This window comes from Buteo buteo, unplaced genomic scaffold, assembly GCF_964188355.1.
Source record: "Buteo buteo unplaced genomic scaffold, bButBut1.hap1.1 HAP1_SCAFFOLD_536, whole genome shotgun sequence".
Taxonomy (NCBI): Eukaryota; Metazoa; Chordata; class Aves; order Accipitriformes; family Accipitridae; genus Buteo; species Buteo buteo.
Window position 1 is genome coordinate 1 of NW_027439660.1, and position 20,421 is coordinate 20,421.

At 71.0% G+C, this 20,421-nt stretch overlaps 3 protein-coding genes across 6 annotated transcripts; 2 read left to right on the top strand and 1 right to left on the bottom strand.

Moving 5' to 3' along the window:
* Positions 1–326: 326 nt before the first annotated feature.
* LOC142028521 (transcriptional repressor scratch 1-like) lies at positions 327–1,056 on the top strand (the record flags this gene model as incomplete). Its single annotated transcript, XM_075022342.1, is given in 2 exon segments — positions 327–359; positions 362–1,056. Coding segments are annotated over 2 exon segments (728 nt in total), but the record flags the coding sequence as incomplete, so codon positions are not given.
* A 5,948-nt stretch (positions 1,057–7,004) lies between these two features.
* Positions 7,005–14,856, top strand: LOC142028520 (cytochrome P450 11B, mitochondrial-like). 2 transcript variants are annotated; one of them, XM_075022341.1, is made up of 10 exons: positions 7,005–7,025; positions 8,379–8,444; positions 9,334–9,489; positions 10,141–10,340; positions 11,093–11,296; positions 11,849–12,003; positions 12,724–12,947; positions 13,385–13,463; positions 13,538–13,729; positions 14,514–14,856. In XM_075022341.1, the coding sequence occupies exons 2-10, from the start codon at positions 8,407–8,409 to the stop codon at positions 14,625–14,627; spliced, it is 1,362 nt and encodes a 453-aa protein (XP_074878442.1). In that variant the 5' UTR covers positions 7,005–7,025; positions 8,379–8,406; the 3' UTR covers positions 14,628–14,856. The 2 variants fall into 2 exon arrangements, with proteins under 2 accessions (XP_074878442.1, XP_074878441.1); XM_075022340.1 differs by lacking the exon at positions 7,005–7,025 and having other exon boundaries at positions 7,257–8,444.
* A 118-nt stretch (positions 14,857–14,974) lies between these two features.
* LOC142028519 (TBC1 domain family member 20-like) lies at positions 14,975–19,698 on the bottom strand. Of its 3 annotated transcripts, none has more exons than XM_075022339.1 (8): positions 19,651–19,698; positions 18,314–18,502; positions 17,853–17,933; positions 17,045–17,231; positions 15,922–16,023; positions 15,676–15,817; positions 15,414–15,586; positions 14,975–15,322 (listed from the first exon to the last, which is right to left on the bottom strand). In XM_075022339.1, exons 1-8 carry the CDS (start codon positions 19,688–19,690, stop codon positions 15,076–15,078), a joined length of 1,161 nt encoding a protein of 386 aa, XP_074878440.1. In that variant the 5' UTR covers positions 19,691–19,698; the 3' UTR covers positions 14,975–15,075. The 3 variants fall into 3 exon arrangements, with proteins under 3 accessions (XP_074878440.1, XP_074878439.1, XP_074878438.1); XM_075022338.1 differs by having other exon boundaries at positions 18,314–18,505; positions 19,651–19,693; XM_075022337.1 differs by lacking the exon at positions 19,651–19,698 and having other exon boundaries at positions 18,314–19,268.
* Positions 19,699–20,421: the final 723 nt, after the last annotated feature.

Below are 20,421 nucleotides of genomic sequence, written 5' to 3' on the forward strand. Positions count from 1 at the left end.
GGTACAGGCAGGGGTCCAGGCAGGAGTGGAGGCTAGGCAGAGGTACAGGCAGGGGTCCAGGCAGGAGTCAAGACCGGGCAGGAGTGCAGGCAGGGGTCCAGGTGCGAGTGGAGACCAGGCAGGAGCGCAGGCAGGGCCAAGGGCCAAGGGCCAAGGGCAGGTCAGGAGTCGACCCGGCACAGCCCGGCGGTGGGCTCCGGCGCAGGGGGTCGCGGGCAGAGGGGCGCAGGCAGCGGCCCCCCCCCGGCGCGGCGGTGCCGGACGCCGCTGAAGGGGGTCTCCCCTCTCTTCGCCCCGATTCCCGCCCGCCCCCCCCTCCCCCGCAGGGTACATCGGGGAGTACATGGCGCCGTCGGCCTACGAGGGGACGGCGAGGCCGCGCTGAAGGTGCCGTCGCCGGACGCCATCTACCCCGCGGCGCGCGGGGGCTACGGGACGGGGGACTCGGAGCCGCCCGACAGCCCCCGCTCGGAGATGGCGGGGGGCTACATCAACGGGGACGCGGCGGTGAGCGAGGGCTACGCGGTGGACGCCTTCTTCATCACCGACGGCCGGTCGCGGCGCAAGGCGGCGGCGAGCGGGGCGCGGAGCCTGCAGCGCCATACCTGCGGGGAGTGCGGCAAGACCTACGCCACCTCCTCCAACCTCAGCCGGCACAAGCAGACCCACCGCAGCCTGGACAGCAAGATGGCCAAGAAGTGTCCCACCTGCGGCAAGGTCTACGTCTCCATGCCGGCCATGGCCATGCACCTCCTGACCCACGACCTCAAGCACAAGTGCGAGGTGTGCGGCAAAGCCTTCAGCCGGCCCTGGCTGCTGCAGGGCCACATGCGCTCGCACACCGGGGAGAAGCCCTTCGGCTGCGCCCACTGCGGCAAGGCCTTCGCCGACCGCTCCAACCTGCGCGCCCACATGCAGACCCACTCCGCCTTCAAGCACTTCAAGTGCAAGCGCTGCAGCAAGACCTTCGCCCTCAAGTCCTATCTCAACAAGCACTACGAGTCCGCCTGCTTCAAGGGCGCCGGGCCCCCCCCGCTCAGCCCCCTCCGCGCTTGATTTTTTGGGGGGGGGGGGGGGGGAGGGCGGAGAGGAGGGGCTCCTCTCCGCCGCACGCACCCCCCTCCTCCTCCTCCTCCTCCTCCTCCTGAAAGAAGACCCCGCTCCGCGCCGCCCGTCCGGATTTGGGGGGCTCGCGCCGGCACGGGGAGACGCCCGCCCCCCCACACCCCCCCCCAAATGTCGTGGAAGGGTGCCCGAGATCGGGGTGACACGCAGACACGCCACCCCCAACCCCCCTCCTCACCTTGCGTGGGTGCCCTGGCCTTGCGGTGCACCCCCAGATCAGGTTGAAACCCCCCCCCGCCTTGCATGGGTGTCCCAGCCCTGGGCTGCACCCCAAAACCAGGGTGACCCCCCCCATACACCCTTGTATGGGTGTCCCGGCCATGTGCTGCTCCCAAAACCAGGGTGACCCCCCCACCTTGTAGGGGTGTCCCAGCCCTGGGCTGCACCCCAAAACAGGGTGACCCCCCACCTTGTATGGGTGTCCCGGCCGTGTGCTGCTCCCCAAAACCAGGGTGACCCCCCCCCCACCTTGCATGGGTGTCCCAGCCCTGGGCTGCACCCCAAAACCAGGGTGACACCCCCCCATACACCCTTGTATGGGTGCCCCGGCCGTGTGCTGCTCCCCAAAACCAGGGTGACCCCCCCCACCTTGCATGGGTGTCCCAGCCCTGGGCTGCACCCCAAAACCAGGGTGACCCCCCCCACCTTGTAGGGGTGTCCCAGCCATGTGCTGCTCCCCAAAACCAGGGTGACCCCCCCCATACACCCTTGCATGGGTGCCCCGGCCGTGTGCTGCACCCCAAGATCAGGGTGACCCCCCCACCTTGCATGGGCGCCCCAGCCCTGGGCCGTACCCCCACCCAGGGTGAGACCCCCCCCCTCCTCCTCCTCCTCTTCTCTGCATGGGTGCCCCAGCCCTGTGGTGCACCCCAAGATCAGGGTGACCCCCCCCCACGCCTCTACCCCCCCCCCCCAAAACACGCACGGGTACCCTGGTCCTGTGCCATACCCCGACGCTGGGTGGCACCCCCCCCTCCTCTGCATGGGTGCCCCATCCCCGGGCTGCACCCCAAGATCAGGGTGACCCCCCCCAATGCACGGGTACCCCGGCCTTATGCCATAGCCCCATCCAGGGTGACCCCCCCCCCTTTCTTCTTCCATGCATGGGTGCCCCAGCCCTGCGCTGCACCCCAAGACCAGGGTGACCCCCCCCTTTCCCCTTTGCATGGGTACCCCGGCCTTGCGCCGTACCCCAAGATCAGGTTGACCCCCCCCCGTCCCCCCGGCCTTGCATGGGTGCCCCAGCCCTGTGCCATACCCCAACCCTGGGGTCACCCCCCCCTCTTTTTTTTTGCATGGGTGCCCCAGCCCCGCGCTGCACCCCAAAACCAGGGTGACCCCCCCCCTTTCCCCGCACGGGTACCCTGGTCCTGTGCTGCACCCCAATATCAGGGTGACCCCCCCCCTTTCTTCTTCCACGCATGGGTGCCCCAAGACCAGGGTGACCCCCCCCCCATCTTTGCACGGGTACCCCGGCCTTGTGCCGTACCCCAACCCGGGGGGGGGGGTCACCCCCCCCCCAAAACCCCCCTTCCAGGGGTGCCCCGGCCCTGTGCCGTACCCCAAGACCAGGGTGGTCCCCCCCCTCCCTTGCAGGGGTCCCCCCCCGCAATAAGCCCCCCCCCGCCCCAGCACGGCACGGCGATGCCCGGGCAGCCCCCGGGGGTACCCCGAGACCCCTCGCCCGCCGCAGTACCTCTGCCCCGGGTACCCCCCCCCGGGTACCCCCCCCCCGCATGGCTACCCTCCCCCTGGGCACCCCAACCCCCCCGGGTACCCCCCCCCGGGTACCCCCATCCTTGCATGGCTACCCTGACCCTGGGTACCCCGACCTCGCACGGGTACCCCGACTCCGGGTACCCCCCCCCGTCACGGGTACCCCCCCGGGTACCTCTAACCCCCCCCGGGACCCTCCTCTTCGCAGGGTGCCCCAAACTCGGGTACCCCTCCCCCCGGGTACCCCCCCTTCCCCTCGGTACCCCCACTCCACGCACGGGTACCCCCCCCCGCCCCCACTCCGGGCACCCCGGGGGTCTCCCCCCCCCCCACCCCGGGGTCCCCCCGACCCCCCCTCCTCTCCCCATGGGGGGGGGACCCCGAGACACCCCCTCCCCCCCCCGAGGGGCTGCCCCTCCCCCCCCCGCTGGGGGGCGCCCTTCCCGGAGAGCACAACCCCCCTCCCCTCCCCCACCCCTCCCCCCCCCCTCCTCCCCCCCCCCCCCCACGATGCCAAAGTCTTGTCACTTTTGGGAGGGACTGAAGGGAGGGGCGGGGGGGGGGAGGGGAGGACCCCCCCCCCCCCAAACCACCCTCCCCCCCCCCCCAAAGGTTGGAGGGGGTGTGGGGGGGAGAAAAATCTCTGCATGCAAAAAAAAAACCGAAAAAAAAAAAAGAAAAAAAAACAAACAAAACCCCCCCAGACCGACCACCCCCCCCAACACCCCCCCCCCCCAAGTATTTACATCTATGCCAATTTTTGACGCTTTTGGAGCCGAATGATCTATTTCTTGATTTGCCAAACTGTAGATAGTCTCTCCGAGGGCAATATCTCTCCGTAGGAGTCCGGTACTGAACCTATAGAGCAATAATTAATTAACGTCGTGCATGGTCTTTTTAAGAGAACTAGGATTAACGAGGAATCAGGTACATTTTAATCCAATATTCTTAATAGCGACGAATATCAGGGATGATGCCAGAGTAGCGCTAGCCCCCCGACCCCCCCCCCGTATGCACTGCCCGCCTGACCCCCCGCCCGTCCGTCCGTCCGTCCGTCCGTCCCGCCGAGGCCTCGCCGCCCGCTCTCGCCCTCCCCGGGGCCCCCTCGCACACGCGCGTGCGAGGGCCGAGCGCCTTCGCACGTGGGGCACACGTGCGGGCCCGGGCGGCCGCGATGGCACGGGCGGCACGCCGCGCACGCCGCGAATCCTGCGCCCGCCGCAAGCGCTGCGCACGCCGCGAATCCTGCGCGCGCCGCAAGTACTGCGCATGCTGCAAATCCTGCGCGCACCGCAAGTACTGTGCACGCCACAAATCCTGCGCGTGCCGCACACACACACACACGCTGCACGCGCGCTGCACGCGCCGCAAACTGGAGGCGCTGCGCCCGCTGCGGCCCCTGCGCCCGCTGCACCCACTGGGCGCGCTGCGGGCTGCAAACGCTGCGCGCGCAGCAGACCCCGCGGACGCTGCGCACGCCGCTCACGCTGCAGGCGCTGCGCCCGCCGCAAGCACCGCAAACACCGCACACCCCAAACACTGCACACGCCGCGGGCTGCCGACGCAGCAGAGCCCCGCAGACGCCGCGCACGCTGCGAAGGCTGCGGGCGCTGCGCGCGCTGCGCCCCATGCACGTGCCGCAGATGCCGCAGGCACCGCGCACAGCACGCACGCTGCGGACGCTGCGGACGCTGCAGACGCTGCGAGCACTGCACATCCTGCAAAAACACTGCACCCACTAGCGGGTGCTGCGCACGCTGCAAACGCTGCACCCGCTGCAGGCGCTGCAGGCACTGCACCCGCTGCAGGCACTGCGCCCCGCTGCACCCGCTGTGCCCGCTGCACCCACTGCAGGCGCTGCAGGCGCTGCGCATGCTGCACACAGCACTGCACCCACCGCAAACACTGCACCCACCGCACCCGCCGCAGGCGCTGCAGCCACGGCGCAGGCCCCGCAGCCATCGCGCGCCCCGGGCCCCCCCCCGACCCCCCAACCCCCCGCTCCGCGCCGTCGCCCCGTGGCAGGCCGGTGGGCGCCCACCCCGCGGCGGGCAGGCCCGGCAGCGGGACCCCCGCCGGCCGGCCGGGGCGACGGCGGGAGGGGACCCCCCCCCCCCCCGAGCCCCCAAATTCAGGTAGCAGGACCGTAGAGCTTCGACCTCCGTTTTGTACTCGGGGCCGGCGCTGGAGCAGCCTTGTACATACGCGTGGAGAGTGTCCACGACTTTTTAGGAGCTGTAACGAACCTCCCGCCTTCCCCGCCACTTTTCCCGGGGAATTTTTTGAGGATTTGAACGATGTTCCAGGAAAAAGCACAAAAGGCACCGGCCGCTCCGCACTTCACAATAAATAAAGAAAAAAAAATAAAATTTAAAAAAAAAATGACAAAAAAAAAATTAAAAAAAAAAAAAAAAACAAAAAAACAAAAACAGAAAGGGGAAAACCTGCACCCCACGGCTGCGTCTCTCTTTCCGGCCGCCCCACGGACCCCTCACCCCACGGATCCCCCCCCCACCCCGGGGCCCCACAGATCCCACAGGACCCCTTGCCCCACGGATCCCCTGCCCCATGGATTCCCCGGGTTCCCCCGGCCCCACAGAACCCCCCCACAACCCCCCAGCCCCACAAATCCCCCAGCCCCACAAATTCCCCCCAGGACCCCCCAGCCCACCAGGTCCCTCAGACCCACAGACCCCCCCAGGACCCCCCCAGCCCCACAGATCCCCAGCCCCATGGACCCCCCCAGGCTTCCCCCAGCCCCACGGACCCCCCCAGGCCCCCCCAGCCCCACGGATCCCCCCATGTGCCCCGGGGGGGGGTGAGGGCACCCCCTCGGGCCCCACTGGTGCTGTGGGGTGACGGGTGGGAGGGTGCTGGGGTGGGTGCTGTGGGGCTGGGGGGGGCTGCGCCGTGGGTGCAGCCATGGGGACAGGGGTGGGGGGGGGACAAGGACAAGGACGGGCGGCCAGGGGGGAGGAAGACCACCCACGGGTGGGGGTCAGAGCAGGGGCTGGAGGGGGATGGTCGGGGAAGCAGGGCCAGGGGGTGAGGGTGAGGATGAGGATGGGCAGGAGCACAAGGGGAAGGCCCAGAGGATGGAGACCTGAGGATGAGGAGGGTGATGAGGACCAGAGGATGGAGACCTGAGGATGAAGATGAGGTGTGAAGGGGGAGGACCAGAGGATGAGGAGGGTGATGAGGACCAGAGGACAAGGACCTGAGGATGAAGATGAGGTGTGAAAGGGGAGGACCAGAGGATGAGGACCTGGAGATGCTGAGGGAGGTGGTGGGGACCAGAAGATGAAGCCCTGAGGATGAGGAGGGTGATGAGGAGCAGAAGATGAAGCCCTGAGGGTGAGGAGGGTGATGAGGACCTGAGGACAAGGACCTGAGGATGAAGATGAGGTGTGAAGGATAAGGGCCTGAGGATGAGGATGAGGCATGAAGGGTGAGGACCAGAGGATGAGGAGGGTGATGAGGACCAGACAACGAACACCTGGGGATGAAGATGAGGTGTGAAGGGAGGACCAGAGGGTGAGGACCTGGAGGAGCTGAGGTGGGGCTGGTTAAGGACCAGAGGACAGAGACTTGAGGATGAGGATGACGAGGACCAGCGGATGAAGGCCTGAGGATGAGGAGGGTGACGAGGACCAGAGGATGAAGGCCTGAGGATGAGGAGGGTGACGAGGACCAGCGGATGAAGGCCTGAGGATGAGGAGGGTGACGAGGACCAGCGGATGAAGGCCTGAGGATGAGGAGGACACCCCGAGGACGGGGACCAGCGGGCGAGGGCTGGGGGAGAAGGACAAGGACAGGAGGGTGAGGGGTTGGGGTACAGAGCTGGGGGGGGGTGACTTTTGGGGGGGGGTGACGGTCTGTGGGGCCGGGCTGCAGGTTTGGGGTGCTGGGGGTGGGGCTGGGGTGAGGAGTGAGGGGCTCCGGGGGGGGGGGGGGCAGGCTATGGGGTGCAGGGTGCGGGGCTGCATTTACCTCCATAGGACCCTGCCGGACGCCCCCCCCAGCCCCACGACCTCACCGTGGGGCACCCCACAGCCTGGGCAGGGGGGTCCTCCCCCCCCCCAGCCCCCCCCCTGCAGGCAGGGGTCCGACCCCCCGCCCCGGCCCCCCGCCAGGGCCGCGCTGCCCCACAAATAGCAGCAGGACCTTGCCCCCGCCGCCCCCGCGTATTTTTAGCCCCAGCGCCGCCGCTCTGCGTGGGACGGGACAGGGGGGACGGGGGGGCCGAAGCCCTCCAGCCCCGCCGTGGGGCTGCCCCATAGCGGGGGGGGGCAGCGGTGCCCACCTCGTCCCGGGGGGGTGGGGGGTCAGGGGGTGGGGGGTGCTGGGGTACGGGGGTGCGGGGCTGGGTGCTGGGGGTGCTGGGTCAGGGTGCTGTGGGGTCCTGGGGTGCTGTGGGGTGCTGGGTCAGGGTGCTGTGGGGTGCTGGGGTGCTGTGGTGCTGGGTGCTGTGGGGTGCTGGGTCAGGTTTTGTGGGGCTGGGTGCTGTGGGATATTGGGTGAGGGTGCTGTGGGGTGCTGGGTCAGGCTGGGTGGGGCTGGACGCTGTGGGGTGCTGGGGTGCTATGGGGCTGGGTGCTGTGGGGTATTGGCTCAGGGTGCTGTGGGGTGCTGGGTGCTGTGGGTGCCATGGGGCTGGCTGCTGTGGGGTGCTGAGTCAGGGTGCTGTGGGGTGCTGTGGGGTGCTGTGGGTGCCATGGGGCTGAGTGCTGTGGGGTGCTGGGTGCCATGGGGCTGGGTGCTGTGGGGTGCTGGGGTGCCATGGGGCTGGGTGCTGTGGGATATTGGGTCAGGGTGCTGTGGGGCTGGGTGTGTGGGGTGCTGGGTACAGTGGGTGCCATGGGGCTGAGTGCTGTGGGGTGCTGTGGGGTGCTGGGTGCCATGGGGCTGGGTGCTGTGGGGTGCTGAGTCAGAGTGCCGCGGTGCTGGGTGCTGTGGGATATTGGGTCAGGGTGCTGTGGGGTGCTGGGTGCTGTGGGGCTGGAGGCTGTGGGATGCAGTGGGTGCCGCGGTGCTGGGTGCTGTGGGGTGCTGGATCAGGGCGTTGTGGGGTGCTGGGTGCTGTGGGGTGCTGGGTGCAGTGGGTGCCATGGGGCTGAGTGCTGTGGGGTGCTGGGTGCCGCGGGGCTGGGTGCCGCGGGGTGCTGAGCGCTGTGGGTCAGGCTGCGCAGGGCTGGGCGCCCGCCGAAGCGGGGAGCGCCGGGGGGGCTCCCCGCGGCTCTGGGGGGTCCGTGGGCCCCACGCGTCCCCGGGGGCCGGCGTCACGGCGCGGGGGGACGCCCCGCGCCACGTCGGGAGCGACCTTGGCCTTGGGGATATAAGGGGGAGGCGCCGGCGGCGCCGGGGGCCGCATCCGGACGCCGAACCATGAGAGCCCGGAGCTGGCTGTGGGGCCGGGGGGGCCGGCGAGGGCTGTGCTCGGGGGGGGCCGGGGGGGTCCCCGGGGCCGTGCGGCCCTTCGAGGCCATTCCCCGCGACGGCCGCAACCGGTGGCTCAACCTCTACCGCGTCTGGCGCAGCGGCGGCTTCCAGGACTTCCACCACCGCATGGAGGACAGCTTCCAGCGCCTCGGACCCGTCTACAGGTCGGGGGGGGGGGGTGTCCCCAGGACCCCCGGGGTGGCAGCACCCCCTCGGTTGGGTGGTCCCTGTTGACCCCGTCCCATCCTGGGTGGTCCCAGCACCCCCGAAGTGGCAGCACTCTTTGGTTGGGTGGTCCCAGCACCCCCAGTGTGGCAAGACCCCCTCGGTTAGGTGGTCCCCATGGACCCCCGTCCTGCCCCAGGGTGGCCCCAGCACCTTCCAGGCTGGCAGGACCCCTCGGCTGGGTGGTCCCTGTTGACCCCGTTGACCCCGTCCCATTCCAGCTGGTCCCACCACCCCAAAGGTGGCAGCACCCCTCGGTTGGGTGGTCTTACTTGACTCTATCCCATCCTGGGTGGTCCCAGCACCCCTAGGGTGCTGGAACCCCCTCGGTTGGGTGGTCCCCATGGACCCCATCCCATTCCAGGGGGTCCCAGCACCCTCCAGGGCAGCAGCACCCCTTGGCTGGGTGGTCTCAGTTGACCTCGTCCCATCCCAGGTGGTCCCAGCACCCCCAGGGTGGCAGCACCCCCTCGGTTGGGTGGTCCCTGTTGACCCCATTGACCCCGTCCCATCCTGGGGTGGTCTTGGCACCTTCCAGGGTGGCAGGACCCCTCAGTTGGGTGGTCCCCGTTGACTCCATCCCATCCTGGGTGGTCCCCGATGACCCCATCCCATCCCGGGTGGTCCCAGCACCCCCAGGGTGGCAGGACCCCTTGGTCGGGTGGTCTCCATTGACCCCATTGACCCCATCCCATCCCGGGGGGGTCTTGGCACCTCCCAGGGTGGCAGGCCCCCTCGGTCGGGGTCCCCGTTGAGCCGGTTGACCCGGTCCCACCCCGGGGACCCCCCGCCCCGGGTGGCGGGGGTTGACGCGGGTGCCCCCGGCAGGGAGCGGGTGGGCACCTACGACTGCGTCAACGTGCTGCTCCCGCGGGACGCGGCCCAGCTCTTCCGGGCGGAGGGGGTCTTCCCGCGGCGGATGGGCATCGAGGCCTGGAGCGCCCACCGCCGCCTGCGCAACCACAAGTGCGGCGTCTTCCTGCTGTAAGGGGGGCACCGGGGGGGCAGGATCGCGGGCAGGGGGCGGGCAGGGCTGGGGGGGCACCGGGGGTTCCCTGGGGGCTTGGGGTGGTGCGGGGAGGGCAGCGCGGGCAGGGCGGGCAGGGCAGGGTGGGCAGCGCAGGCAGCGCAGGCAGGCAGGGCAGGGTGGGCAGAGCAGCGCAGGCGGTGCAGTACAGGCAGGGCAGTGCGGGCAGGCAGGGCAGGCAGCATGGGCAGGGCAGTGCGGGCAGGGCAGTGTGGGCAGTGCAGGCAGGACAGGCAGTGCGGTATGGGCAGGGCAGTCCGTGCAGGCAGGATGGGCAGAGCAGTGCAGGCAGGGCGGTGCAGGAGGTGCAGGCAGGGCAGGGTGGGCAGGAACGGGCAGGATGGGCAAGATGGGCAGCGCAGGCAGCGCGGGCAGGACGGTGAGTGCGGGCAGGCACGGGCAGGATGGGCAAGATGGGCAGTGCAGGCAGCGCGGGCAGGAACGGGCAGCGCGGGCAGGACGGGCAGCACGGGCAGAGCAGCACAGGTCAGCCCAGGCCATGCAGGCAGCGCAGGCAGGAACGGGCAGGGCGGGCAGGAACGGGCAGGATGGGCAAGATGGGCAGCGCGGGCAGGACGGTGGTCGCGTCTGACGGTGGTCGCGGGCAGGAACGGGCAGGCGTGGCGGTCGGACCGGCTGGCGCTGAACCGGGAGGTGCTGAGCCCGGCCGGCGCCCGCAAGTTCGCGCCGCTGCTCGACGCCGTCGCCCGCGACTTCGCCGCCGCCATGCGCCGCCGCGTGCGCCAGACCCCCGGGGGCGCCCTCACCCTCGACCTCCACCCCCTCCTCTTCCGCTTCACCCTCGAGGGTGCGTGGGGGGGGGGCGGGACCCCCCCGACCCCCGGGACCCCAGGGGAGGGGGTGGGTGACGAAGGGGACCCCCCCCACGCCGGTGTCGGGGTGGCGAGCGGGTGCGGACCCCCAGCCGGGAGCTTGGCGGGGAGGGGGGAGAGTGAGGACCCCCACCCAGGACCGCAGGGGATGGGGGGGGGACACGGACAGTGGGACCCCCAAGGGCCCAGAGGGGATGAGTGGGACAGCGGGACCCCCACCCTGCACCCTGGGGGGGGGGGTGATGGTGGGACCCCCACCCAGGACCCCAGAAGATGGGGTAGGGGTGACAGTGGGACCCCCGGGGAATGGGGGGGGTCATAGTGGGGCACCCAAGACCCCGGGGGGGGACAGTGGGACCCCCACCCAGGACCCTGGGGGGGATGTGACAGTGGGACCCCCACCCAAGACCCCAGGGGATGGGGGGTCATAGTGGGGAACGCGGGACCCTGGGGAGGGGGGACAGTGGGGCACCCAAGACCCCTGGGGGGGGTTGTGACAGTGGGACCCCCACCCAGGACCCCAAGGGATGGAGGGGGGGGGGGAACAGTGGGACACCCAAGAAGATGGGGGGGGGTCAGCGGGGCACCCAAGACCCTAGAGGGGGGGCACGGTGGGACCCCCACCCAAAACCCTAGAGGACGGGGGTGGGGGTTTGACAAGGGGAACCCCCCCACCCCAGCACCGGGGTGCTGAGCGGGGTCCCCCCCCCCCCAATTTTGGGCGCAGCCAGCAGTTACGCGCTGTACGGGGAGCGGCTGGGGCTGCTGGGGGGGGCGGCGGCGGGGGGGGCGCAGGCCTTCATCGGGGCGGTGGAGACGATGCTGCGGACCACCCTGCCGCTGCTCTTCCTGCCCCCCCCCCTGCTGCGCCGCCTGCACCCCCCCCTCTGGCAGGAGCACCTGCGCGCCTGGGACACCATCTTCCAGCACGGTGGGTGCTGGGGGGGCCCCCCCCCCAAAAAAAACAACCCCACGACCCCCCCAGGGGTCTCTAAGCGTGGGGGGGGGGAATGGGGAGGGGGGTGCTTCTGGGGTGTCCTGGGATGGGGGGGGGATGCTGGGTGCCCCCCCACCCTGTGGGACCCCAAGTGTGGGGGGGGGCTGAACCCAGCCTGAGCATGGGGGGTGCAGGAATGGGGGGGGGGGGGGTCTTCTGACCCTAATAGTGGGTGTGGGAGTGGGGGGGGTCTTCTGGGGTGTCCCCCCCCCGCCCCGGGTGACCCCAAGCATGGCGGGGGGGCTCCTGGGGTTCCCCCCCCCCACCTCGTACGACCCCAAACATGTGGGTATGGAAACGGGGGGGCTTCCTGGGGTGCCCCCCCGCCTCGTATGACCCCCAGCACGGTGGGGGGGGGTCCAGGGGTGTCATGCCCCCCCCCCAGCAAGGCTGGGCGCACCCCCCCACCCCCCCAGCACTCTTAGGGTGGGGGTCTGGGTGCGTATCCCCCCCCCCCCCCAAGTTTGCTGTCCCCCCCCCCCGCAGCCGACCAGAGCATCCAGCGCATTTACCGGGAGTTCTGCCGGGGGGGGCCGGGGGGGTACGGGGGGATCCTGGCGGAGCTGCTGCTGCAGGGGCAGCTGCCCCTCGACTCCATCAAGGCCAACGTCACCGAGTTCACCGCGGGGGGGGTCGACACGGTGGGTGCTGGGGGGGGTCCCCTGGGGACGGGGGGGGGTCCCGGGGGGGGCAAGGGGGAGCCTCGGGGGGGGTATGGGGCAGGGGGAGGGGTGGGGGGGGCGTTGGGGGGGTGTAAAGGAGGGGGGGGTCGTGGGGGGGGGGTCCTGGGATAGGTGGGATCGGGATAGAAGGGTCCGGGGGGGGTCATGGGGGGGGTCCGGGTGTGGGGGGGTGCTGGAGGGGGTCAGGGTGGGAGGTTTTGGGGGGGGGGGTCAGGGTGGGGGTCTCGGATTGGATCAGGATAGAAGGGGGGGTGCTGGAGGGGGTCAGGGTGGGGGGTTTGGGGGGGGTCAGGGTGGGGGTCTCGGATGGGATCAGGATAGAAGGGGGGGGTGCTGGAGGGGGTCAGGGTGGGGGGTTTGGGGGGGGGTCAGGGTGGGGGTCTCGGATGGGATGAGGATAGAAGGGTGGGGGGGGGTCGGGGTGGGGGTCTCGGGTGGGTTCCAGGTGCCGGGGTGTCCCAGAGGGGGTCGGGGTGGGACCCTTGGGGGGGTCTCCCGGGGTGTGTGGGGGGTGTCAGGGTGTGGGGGGGTCAGTTTGGGGTCCCTGGGGGGGGGTCCAGGTCAGCGCGGGGGTCCTGGTCCAGGTCCCGGGGGTGGTGTGTGGTGAGGGTGGGGGTCTCGGGGGGGGGGGTGGGTATCCCGGGGGGGTGGTCGTGCTCAGACGGTGCCCCCCCCCAGACGGCGATGCCGCTGCTGTTCACGCTGTTCGAGCTGGGTCGGAACCCGGGGGTGCAGCGGGCGCTGCGGGAGGAGCTGCGGGCGGCGGAGGGCGGGGGGGGGCCGGGGGGGGCGGCGGAGGCGGAGGAGGGGGGGGCCGGGGGGGTCCGAAGGGGACCCCGGCCGCTGCCCGAGCTCCTGGGCGAGCTCCCGCTGCTGCGCGCTGCCATCAAGGAGACCCTGCGGTGGGTGCTGGGGGGGCACTGGGGGGGCACTGGGGGGGCACTGGAGTCTGGGGACTGGGGGCACTGGGGGAGGCTGGGGGGGCTGGGGTGCACTGGAGGGGACTGGGGGGCCCTGGAGTCTGGGGACTGGGGGGGCTGGGGGAGGCTGGGGGGCACTGGAGGGGACTGGGGGGCACTGGAGTCTGGGGACTGGGGGGGGCTGGGGGGCACTGGGGGCCACTGGGGAGTACTGGGGGCAGTGGGGGGCTGGGGGGCTCGGGGGGGGTTGGGGGGCTTCTTGAGGGCACGGCCCCCCCCCAGCATGGGGCCCTGGAGGGGTTGGGGGCACTTGGGGGGGCTGGGCAACACTGGAGGATCTGGGATTCCTCGGGGATGCTGGGGGGGGGGCGGGAAACCCCTTGGAGCCCCCCCCAATCCCCCCGTCCCCCCCCTTGCAGGCTGTACCCGGTGGGCATCACGGTGCAGCGCTACCCGGCCAAGGACGTGGTGCTCCACAACTACCGCGTGCCGGCGGGGGTGAGCACGGGGGGGGGGTCCCGGGGGTCCCGGGGGGGGTCCCGGCCCTGACACCCCCCCCCCCCCCGCCGCAGACGCTGTGCCAAGTGGCCCTGTACGCCATGGGCCGCAGCCCGGACGTCTTCCCCCACCCCGAGCGCTACGACCCGTCCCGTTGGCTCGGCAAAGACGACACCAGCTTCAGGGCGTTGGCCTTCGGCTTCGGCGCCCGCCAGTGCATCGGCCGACGGCTCGCCGAGGCCGAGATGATGCTCTTCCTCATGCACGTGAGTGGGGAAACCCCCCCCCCGGAAATGCGCCCCTCCCCCAGCGGCCGGGGGTCCTGGGCCCCCCCACGGTTGGGTTGGCTCGACCCAACATCGGCTTGACCCAACATTTGGCTTGACCCAATGGCTTGGCTTGACCCAATGGCTTGGCTTGACCCAATGACGTCTTGACTTGACCCAACGTCTTGGCTTGACCCAACGTCTCAGCTTGACCCAACATCTCGGCTTAACCCAACATCTCAGCTTGACCCAACATCTTGGCTTGACCCAATCGCTTGGCTTGACCCAATGACATCTTGACTTGACCCAATGACTTGGCTTGACCCAACACCTTGGCTTAACCCAACATCTTGGCTTAACCCCATGTCTCAGCTTGACCCAATGTCTTGGCTTGACCTAACATTTGGCTTGACCCAATGGCTTGGCTTGACCCAATGACGTCTTGACTTGACCCAACGTCTTGGCTTGACCCAACGTCTCAGCTTGACCCAACATCTCAGCTTAACCCAACATCTCAGCTTGACCCAACATCTTGGCTTGATCCAACATCTTGGCTTAACCCAACATCTTGGTTTAACCCAATGTCTCAGCTTGACCCAACATTTGGCTTAACCCAATGGTTTGGCTTGACCCAATGACGTCTTGATGTGACCCAATGACGTCTTGACTTGACCCAACGTCTTGGCTTAGCCCAACGTCTTGACTTGACCTAACATCTTGGCTTAACCCAACGTCTTGGCTTGACCCAAGTCTTGGCTTGACCCAATGTCTTGGCTCCCACCAGATCTTGCGCAACTTCACCATCGAGGCGGTGTCCACCGAGGACATCCGCACCATCTTCCGCTTCATCCTCATGCCGGAGAAGTCGCCCCTGCTCACCTTCCGGACCCTCGACTGAGCCGGGGGGGTCCCCGGGGGGGTCCCAACCCTGCTGCGAACCCCCCACGGTCCCCCCGTGCAGGGGACGCGACGGGAAGAGCTGCGGGGGTGGGGTGGTGGGGCAGGACCCCGTGGTCCCCAAAGCGTGGTGGGAAGTGGCATGTAAATCACATGCAAATGAGCTGCCCCGGGGGCTGACAGGAGCAGAGCAGGCAGGGGACCCCCAAACCCCCAATAAAGTCTTCTTGCAGGCAGAGCGCTGGCCTCATCTCGGGGGGAACGGGGGACCCCAAACGGTGGCGGGACGGGACAGGGGTCCGATCCCCACCGGGGCACCCCCAAAAACGAGGCGGGGGGCTGCACAGAGACGCCTCGAAAAGAGCCTTTATTGAAAGTCACCCCTGGGCTGGGCAGCCCAGCGCCGGCCGGGGACCGTGGGCCGGTGCCGGTGTCCCCGGGGGGGGCGTCTAGAAGAGCCGGAGCAGGAACTCGGGCCCCCAGTCGAGCGCGGTGTGGGTGACGGCCAGCGCCACGGCCCCCAGCGTGGCCGACAGCCCCCAGACGGCCGCCTTCACCAGCGGACCGGCGGCGGGCAGGGGGACGGCGGCATCGCCCCCCGCCCCGGCCGGCTCCCGGCGCTGCCGGCGCAGGACGGCGTCGGGGCGTTGGCAGGACGCGGCGCGTTGGAAGGCACCGAAGGACTGGATGGCGATGCTGCGACGGGCGGGGGGGGGAAAGAGGGGGACGCGCCGGGTCAACCTTGGGGTTTGGGGAGCGGTGGGGGTCCGTCGCCCCCAAAACTCACCTTTTGTGGTGCCGCCGGGAAAGGCGCGCGTGGGGGTGCCGCTGGAAAAGCTCCTGCGCCCGCGCCACCAGGCGCTCGTAGGGCAAATCCGGCGGGATGCGGGAGAGGAGCTGGTGGAGGCTGGGCATGTCGCAGGGGGCACCCAGCACCTCCTCCTCCCGGTGCAGGACCACCTACCGATGGCACCCACCGCCTGAGAGACCCCCGCCTCGCCCAGACCTTGGGCGTTGGAAGGGGGGGGGGGTTGGTCCTCGGCGCTTACCGCGGCGGCGAAGTAGACGGGCATGAGGGGGTGGGAGGCGAGGAAGAAGTCGAAGAGCCGCAGGGTGTGATGGAAGTCGGTGAGGACGTGGCCGTACCAGGTGATGAGCCAGCTCAGGGCGAAGACGGTGCCCACCTCGGCCCTGCCGGCGCCCAGGCGGGACGGTGAGGGGCGGCCGGGGGGGTGGGGGTCACCCCACACGTCTGTGTGTCTGTCCCCCCCCCGGCCTTTCTCCCACCGCCGCACCTCTGCATGAAGTCGTGGAGCCGGGGGCTCTCGCGCTGCACCAGCGGCATGAGGTAGTTGAGGATGTGCTTGGTGCTGTCCATCGTGGGGTCCATGAAGTCCCTGGGGGGGGGACGGGGGGGGGGGCACACACCCACCCACCAGGGTGGTGGCACCGGCACCCCGGGCAGGGCGGTGGCATCGCCCCCCGGCACCGTGGGGGGACGCCGGGGAAGGGTGGTGGGTCCTGGGGGAACGCCAGGGTGGGCTGGGGGGTCCTTGCGGGGGGGCTCTGGGGTGGCTGGGGGGGGGTCCCGGGGGGATGCTGGGGCGGGCTGGGGGTCCTGGAGGGACACCAGGGTGGGTGGGGGGTCCCAGGGGGGGGACACTGGCATGGGCTGGGGGTCGCAGGGGGATGCTGGGGGTCCTGGGGTACACCAGGGTGGGTGGGGGGGGACACTGGCATGGGCTGGGGGTCCCAGGGGGATGCTGTGGCAGGTGGGGGGGTCCCAGGGGGATGCTGGGGCGGGCTGGGGGTCCTGGGGGGACACCATGGTGGGTGGGGGGTCCCAGGGGGGGACACTGGCATGGGCTGGGGGTCCCACGGGGATGCTGGGGCAGGTGGGAGGGTCCCGAGGGGATGTTGGGGCAAGTGGGGGGGGTCCCAGGGCGATGCTGGGGCAGGGTGGGGGTCCTGGGGAGACTCTGGAATGGCTGGGGGGGGTCCCACAGGGACACCGAGGTGGGCTGGGGGTCCTGGGGGGATGCTGGGGAGGGCTGGGGGTCCTGGGGGGACACCACAGTGGGGGGGGGTGCCAGGGGGGACACTGGCATGGGCTGGGGGTCCCAGGGGGGTGCTGGGGCAAGTGGGGGGGTCCTGGGGGATGTTGGGGCAAGTGGGGGGGGTCCCAGGGCGATGCTGGGGCAGGGTGGGGGTCCTGGGGAGACACCAGGGTGGGCGGGGGGTCCCAGTGGGGGACACTGGCATGGGTTGGGGGTCCCAGGGGGATGTTGGGGGTCCTGGGGGGACACCAGGGTGGGTGGGGGGGACACTGGCATGGGCTGGGGGTGGCGGGGGGATGCTGGGGCAGGTGGGGGGTCCCGGGGGCAGAGCAGGGCGGGTGGGGGGTCCCGGGGGGGTTACCGGAGGTGGTGGGTGGAGAGCTGCTCGAGCAGGGGGGCGGCGCGGCGCTGGCCCAGCACCAGGAGCAGGATGAGGGCCACGTCGTGGTAGCCCTGGTAGTAGTGGAGCTGGGGGTGGGCGCGCAGGACGTGCAGGATGAGACCCGCCAGCTGCTCCTGCAGCACCCGCCGCTGCTCCGCCGGCATGCCTGGGGGGGGGGCGGCACCCGCTGGATACCGGGGGGGGTCCCAGCCCTGTGTGCCCCCGACACGCAGCCCCTGCGGGGAGATCCCCCCCCCCGCGCCCCCGGCACAGACCCCCAATACGTGGCGTAGCCCCCCCAACCTGCATGCCGCCCCCCCCAATGCAGGCACAGCCCCTCTGCAGCCCCCCCATAGCCGGACACAGCCCCCCCTCCATCGCAGAGCCCCCCCATACCCAAGAGCAGCCCCCCCCAACCCAGGCAAGCCCCCTTTATTGCAAAGCCCCCCCATACCCAAGTACAGCCCCCCCTATTGCAGAGCCCCCCCCATACCCAAGAGCAGCCCCCCCTATTGCAAAGCCCCCCCATACCCAAGTACAGCCCCCCCCATCGCAGAGCCCCCCCCACCAAAGTACAGCCCCCCCAACCCAGGCAAGCCCCCCTTTATTGCAAAGCCCCCCCATACCCAAGTACAGCCCCCCCCATGGCAGAGCCCCCCCATAGCCAGGCCTAGCCCCCCCCCAGCAGGCACAGGCACCCCCATTGCAGCCCCCCCCCCAGGCAGTCCCAGCCCCCCCAGCCCAGGCACTGAGCCCCCCCCAGCCCGTGGGGGGGTCCCGGACTCACCGGGGGGGAAGCGGGGCGCCGAGCGAGCCACGTCCAGCAGCACCTGCCCCCGGTCCCGGTGGTCTTGGAGGGCGGGGGGGGCTGCGGGGGGGCATGGAGAGAGGGTGAGTGGGGGGGGCCAACCCGCACCCCCCTGGGTGCTGTGTCGGGGGGGGGCTGGGAATGGGGGAGAATGGGGATGGGGGGTGGGAATGGGGGGGATGGGGGGAAATGGGGTGGGGGGGTAAAGGGGGGGAATGGGGGGAGTTTAAATAGGGGTGGGGGTGGGAATGGGGGGTGGGGGGGCATGAGGGGGGAATGGGGAGGATGGGGGGGAAATGGGGTGGGGGGTAAAGGGAGGGAATGAGGGGTGGGGAGGGGGGTGCCAGCCCGTCGCACCGGGCCAAGGCTGATCAGGAAAGGGGTGTAAACCAGGCGCCCCGGCTCCCCCCCAGCCCCCCGTGCCCCCCCCCTCGCCGTACCTGGCCGGGGGGGCAGGTTGCAGGGGTCGACGCTGAGCAGCCTGGGCCAGACCTGGGGGCGCAGCTCGGGGCAGAGCCCCCCCTCGCCCAGGGCGGCCGCCCGCAGCCCCTCCAGCCCCACCGGGTCGCTGCGCAGCGCCCGCAGCACCTGCACCCGCTGCCGTGCCCGCCGCCCGCACCGCCCCGACGCTGCCGGGCAGGGACGCGGGGCACCGTCGGCACGGCACGGCACGGCACCACGTGGCACCGCGTGGCACCGTTGGCACGGTGCGGCGTGGCTGGCGCGGCGTGGCAAAGTGTGGCATAGCGTGGCGGAGCGGAGCGTGGTTGGCATGGCATGGCGTGGCGCAGCATGGCATGGTCGGCATGGCGTGGCACGGCATAGCACGGCACCGCAATGGCTTGCGCGGCACAGCATGGCATGGCCAGCATGGCACAGCGTGGTTTGCGTGGTAGAGCATGGCATGGCGTGGTACAGCATGGCATGGCACCACAGCGGTTCGCGTGGCACAGCGTGGCATGGCATGGCACTACAATGGCTCATGTGGCACAGCATGGCGTGGCCAACACGGCACAGCACGGTTGGCACGGCATGGCATGGCACCACAATGGCCTTCATGGCACGGCACAACGCGGCATGGCGTGGCACCACAACGGCTCATGTGGCACGGCATGGCACGGCCGGCACGGCCAACGTGGCACAGCATGGTTGGCGTGGTACGGCACAGCGTGGCGTGGCACCGCGGTGGCCTTCACGGCACGGCATGGCACGGCACAGCTGGTTCAGCACAACACGGTGTGGCACGGCATGGCGCAACGTAGCATGGCAAAGCGTGGCGTGGCACGGCCGGTACAGACAAGAGCAGCGTGGCACGGCACGGCACGGCACGGCACGGCACGCTTGGCATGGAACAGCACAGCAGGAGCTTCTCCGGGGCCACGCACCCCCCTCCCCCCAAAAAATCCCCTCTGTTTTTGTGCACCACAGCCCCCCCCATCACGGCCCCCCCGGAATACCCCCCCCAGCCCCCCAGCCAGCAGCCCCTGCCCCCAAAAAGACCCCCGCAACCCAGTGCGACCCCCAGCCCAGCCCCTCCCCTGCCCCCCAGCCCAGCCCCCACTGCCCCCCCCGAGCCAGACACCCCCCTATTCCCCCCCCCGAGCCAGACACCCCCCCGTTGTCCCCCCCTCCCCCCCACTGCCCCCCCGCCCCCTCCCCCCCTCCTTCCTTTTGCCCCCCCCGCCCCCCAAACCCCCCCCCGGTCCCCCCCGCCCCCCGTTCCCCCCATTCCCCCCGTTCCCCCCCCGTTCCCCCGTTCCCCCGTCCCCCCCCTCACCTGCGCTCCCCCCCCGCTCCGCCCGCCGGCCGCCGCTCATCGCCCCGCCGCCCCGGCCCCTCCCCTTCCCCGCCCCCTCCCTCGCCATTGGCTCGCCCCTCCCCGCCCCCGGCCGCCCCATTGGTTCCCTCCGCCGCCCTTCAGCCGGGCAGAGGGAGGCGGGGCCCGAGGCGGGGTGGGCGTGTCGCCGCCGTGGGGGATTCTGGGAGTCGGAGTCCCGCCGCGTCGCGCTCCTCCCATTGGTCGGGAGGGGCGGGGAGGGGGAGGTGGGCGGGGCGGTTGCCAAGGTTACAAAGGCCGTGGCGGGCGGGGGGCGCGCTACGGTGGCCGGGAGGCGGCGGCGGCGGCGGCGGGGCCGGGGTCGGGCCCAGCATGGGCGACCGCGGCGGGAGCGGGGGGGCCCGGAGGAGGCGGGGGGCAGCGGGGGGGGGCACAGCGGCGGCGCGGCACGGCCCCGGCCCCGGGCAGGGGGACGGCGGCGGTGACCCCGCTCACGACCCCGGCGGAGATTTCAGGTAACGGGCCGCAACGCGCACACCCACCGCCCCCCTCCCCTTCCCCACCCCGGTGGTCCCGGACCCCCCCCCTCCCCTCCCCCGCCGCTGTCCCGGTCCCGTGTGCCGTGTCGTGTGTCCTGTCCCCCCCCGGTTCCTCTTGCGACACGGTGGGGCCCTCCCCGGGCGGGAGCCGCTTCCTCGGGCGGCGGCGGGCCCCCCCCCCTTCATCCCCCCCCCTTCATCCCCCCCCCCTCCTCCTCCTCTTCCTCCCCCC

What these genes read in the sequence shown, in the direction of transcription:
- LOC142028519 (XM_075022337.1), bottom strand. Translation starts at nt 18,932, where the DNA reads ATGAAGGCCATTGTGGTGCCATGCCATGCCGTGCCAACCGTGCTGTGC. An exon ending in CTCTCCACCCACCACCTCCG is followed by an intron (nt 16,024 to 17,044) that starts GTAACCCCCCCG and finishes TCCCCCCCCCAG; the next exon opens with GGACTTCATGGACCCCACGA. An exon ending in TCCCGGCGGCACCACAAAAG is followed by an intron (nt 15,323 to 15,413) that starts GTGAGTTTTGGG and finishes CGCCCGTCGCAG; the next exon opens with CATCGCCATCCAGTCCTTCG.
- LOC142028520 (XM_075022340.1), top strand. Translation starts at nt 8,227, where the DNA reads ATGAGAGCCCGGAGCTGGCTGTGGGGCCGGGGGGGCCGGCGAGGGCTG. An exon ending in CTTCCGCTTCACCCTCGAGG is followed by an intron (nt 10,341 to 11,092) that starts GTGCGTGGGGGG and finishes TTTTGGGCGCAG; the next exon opens with CCAGCAGTTACGCGCTGTAC. An exon ending in GGACACCATCTTCCAGCACG is followed by an intron (nt 11,297 to 11,848) that starts GTGGGTGCTGGG and finishes CCCCCCCCGCAG; the next exon opens with CCGACCAGAGCATCCAGCGC.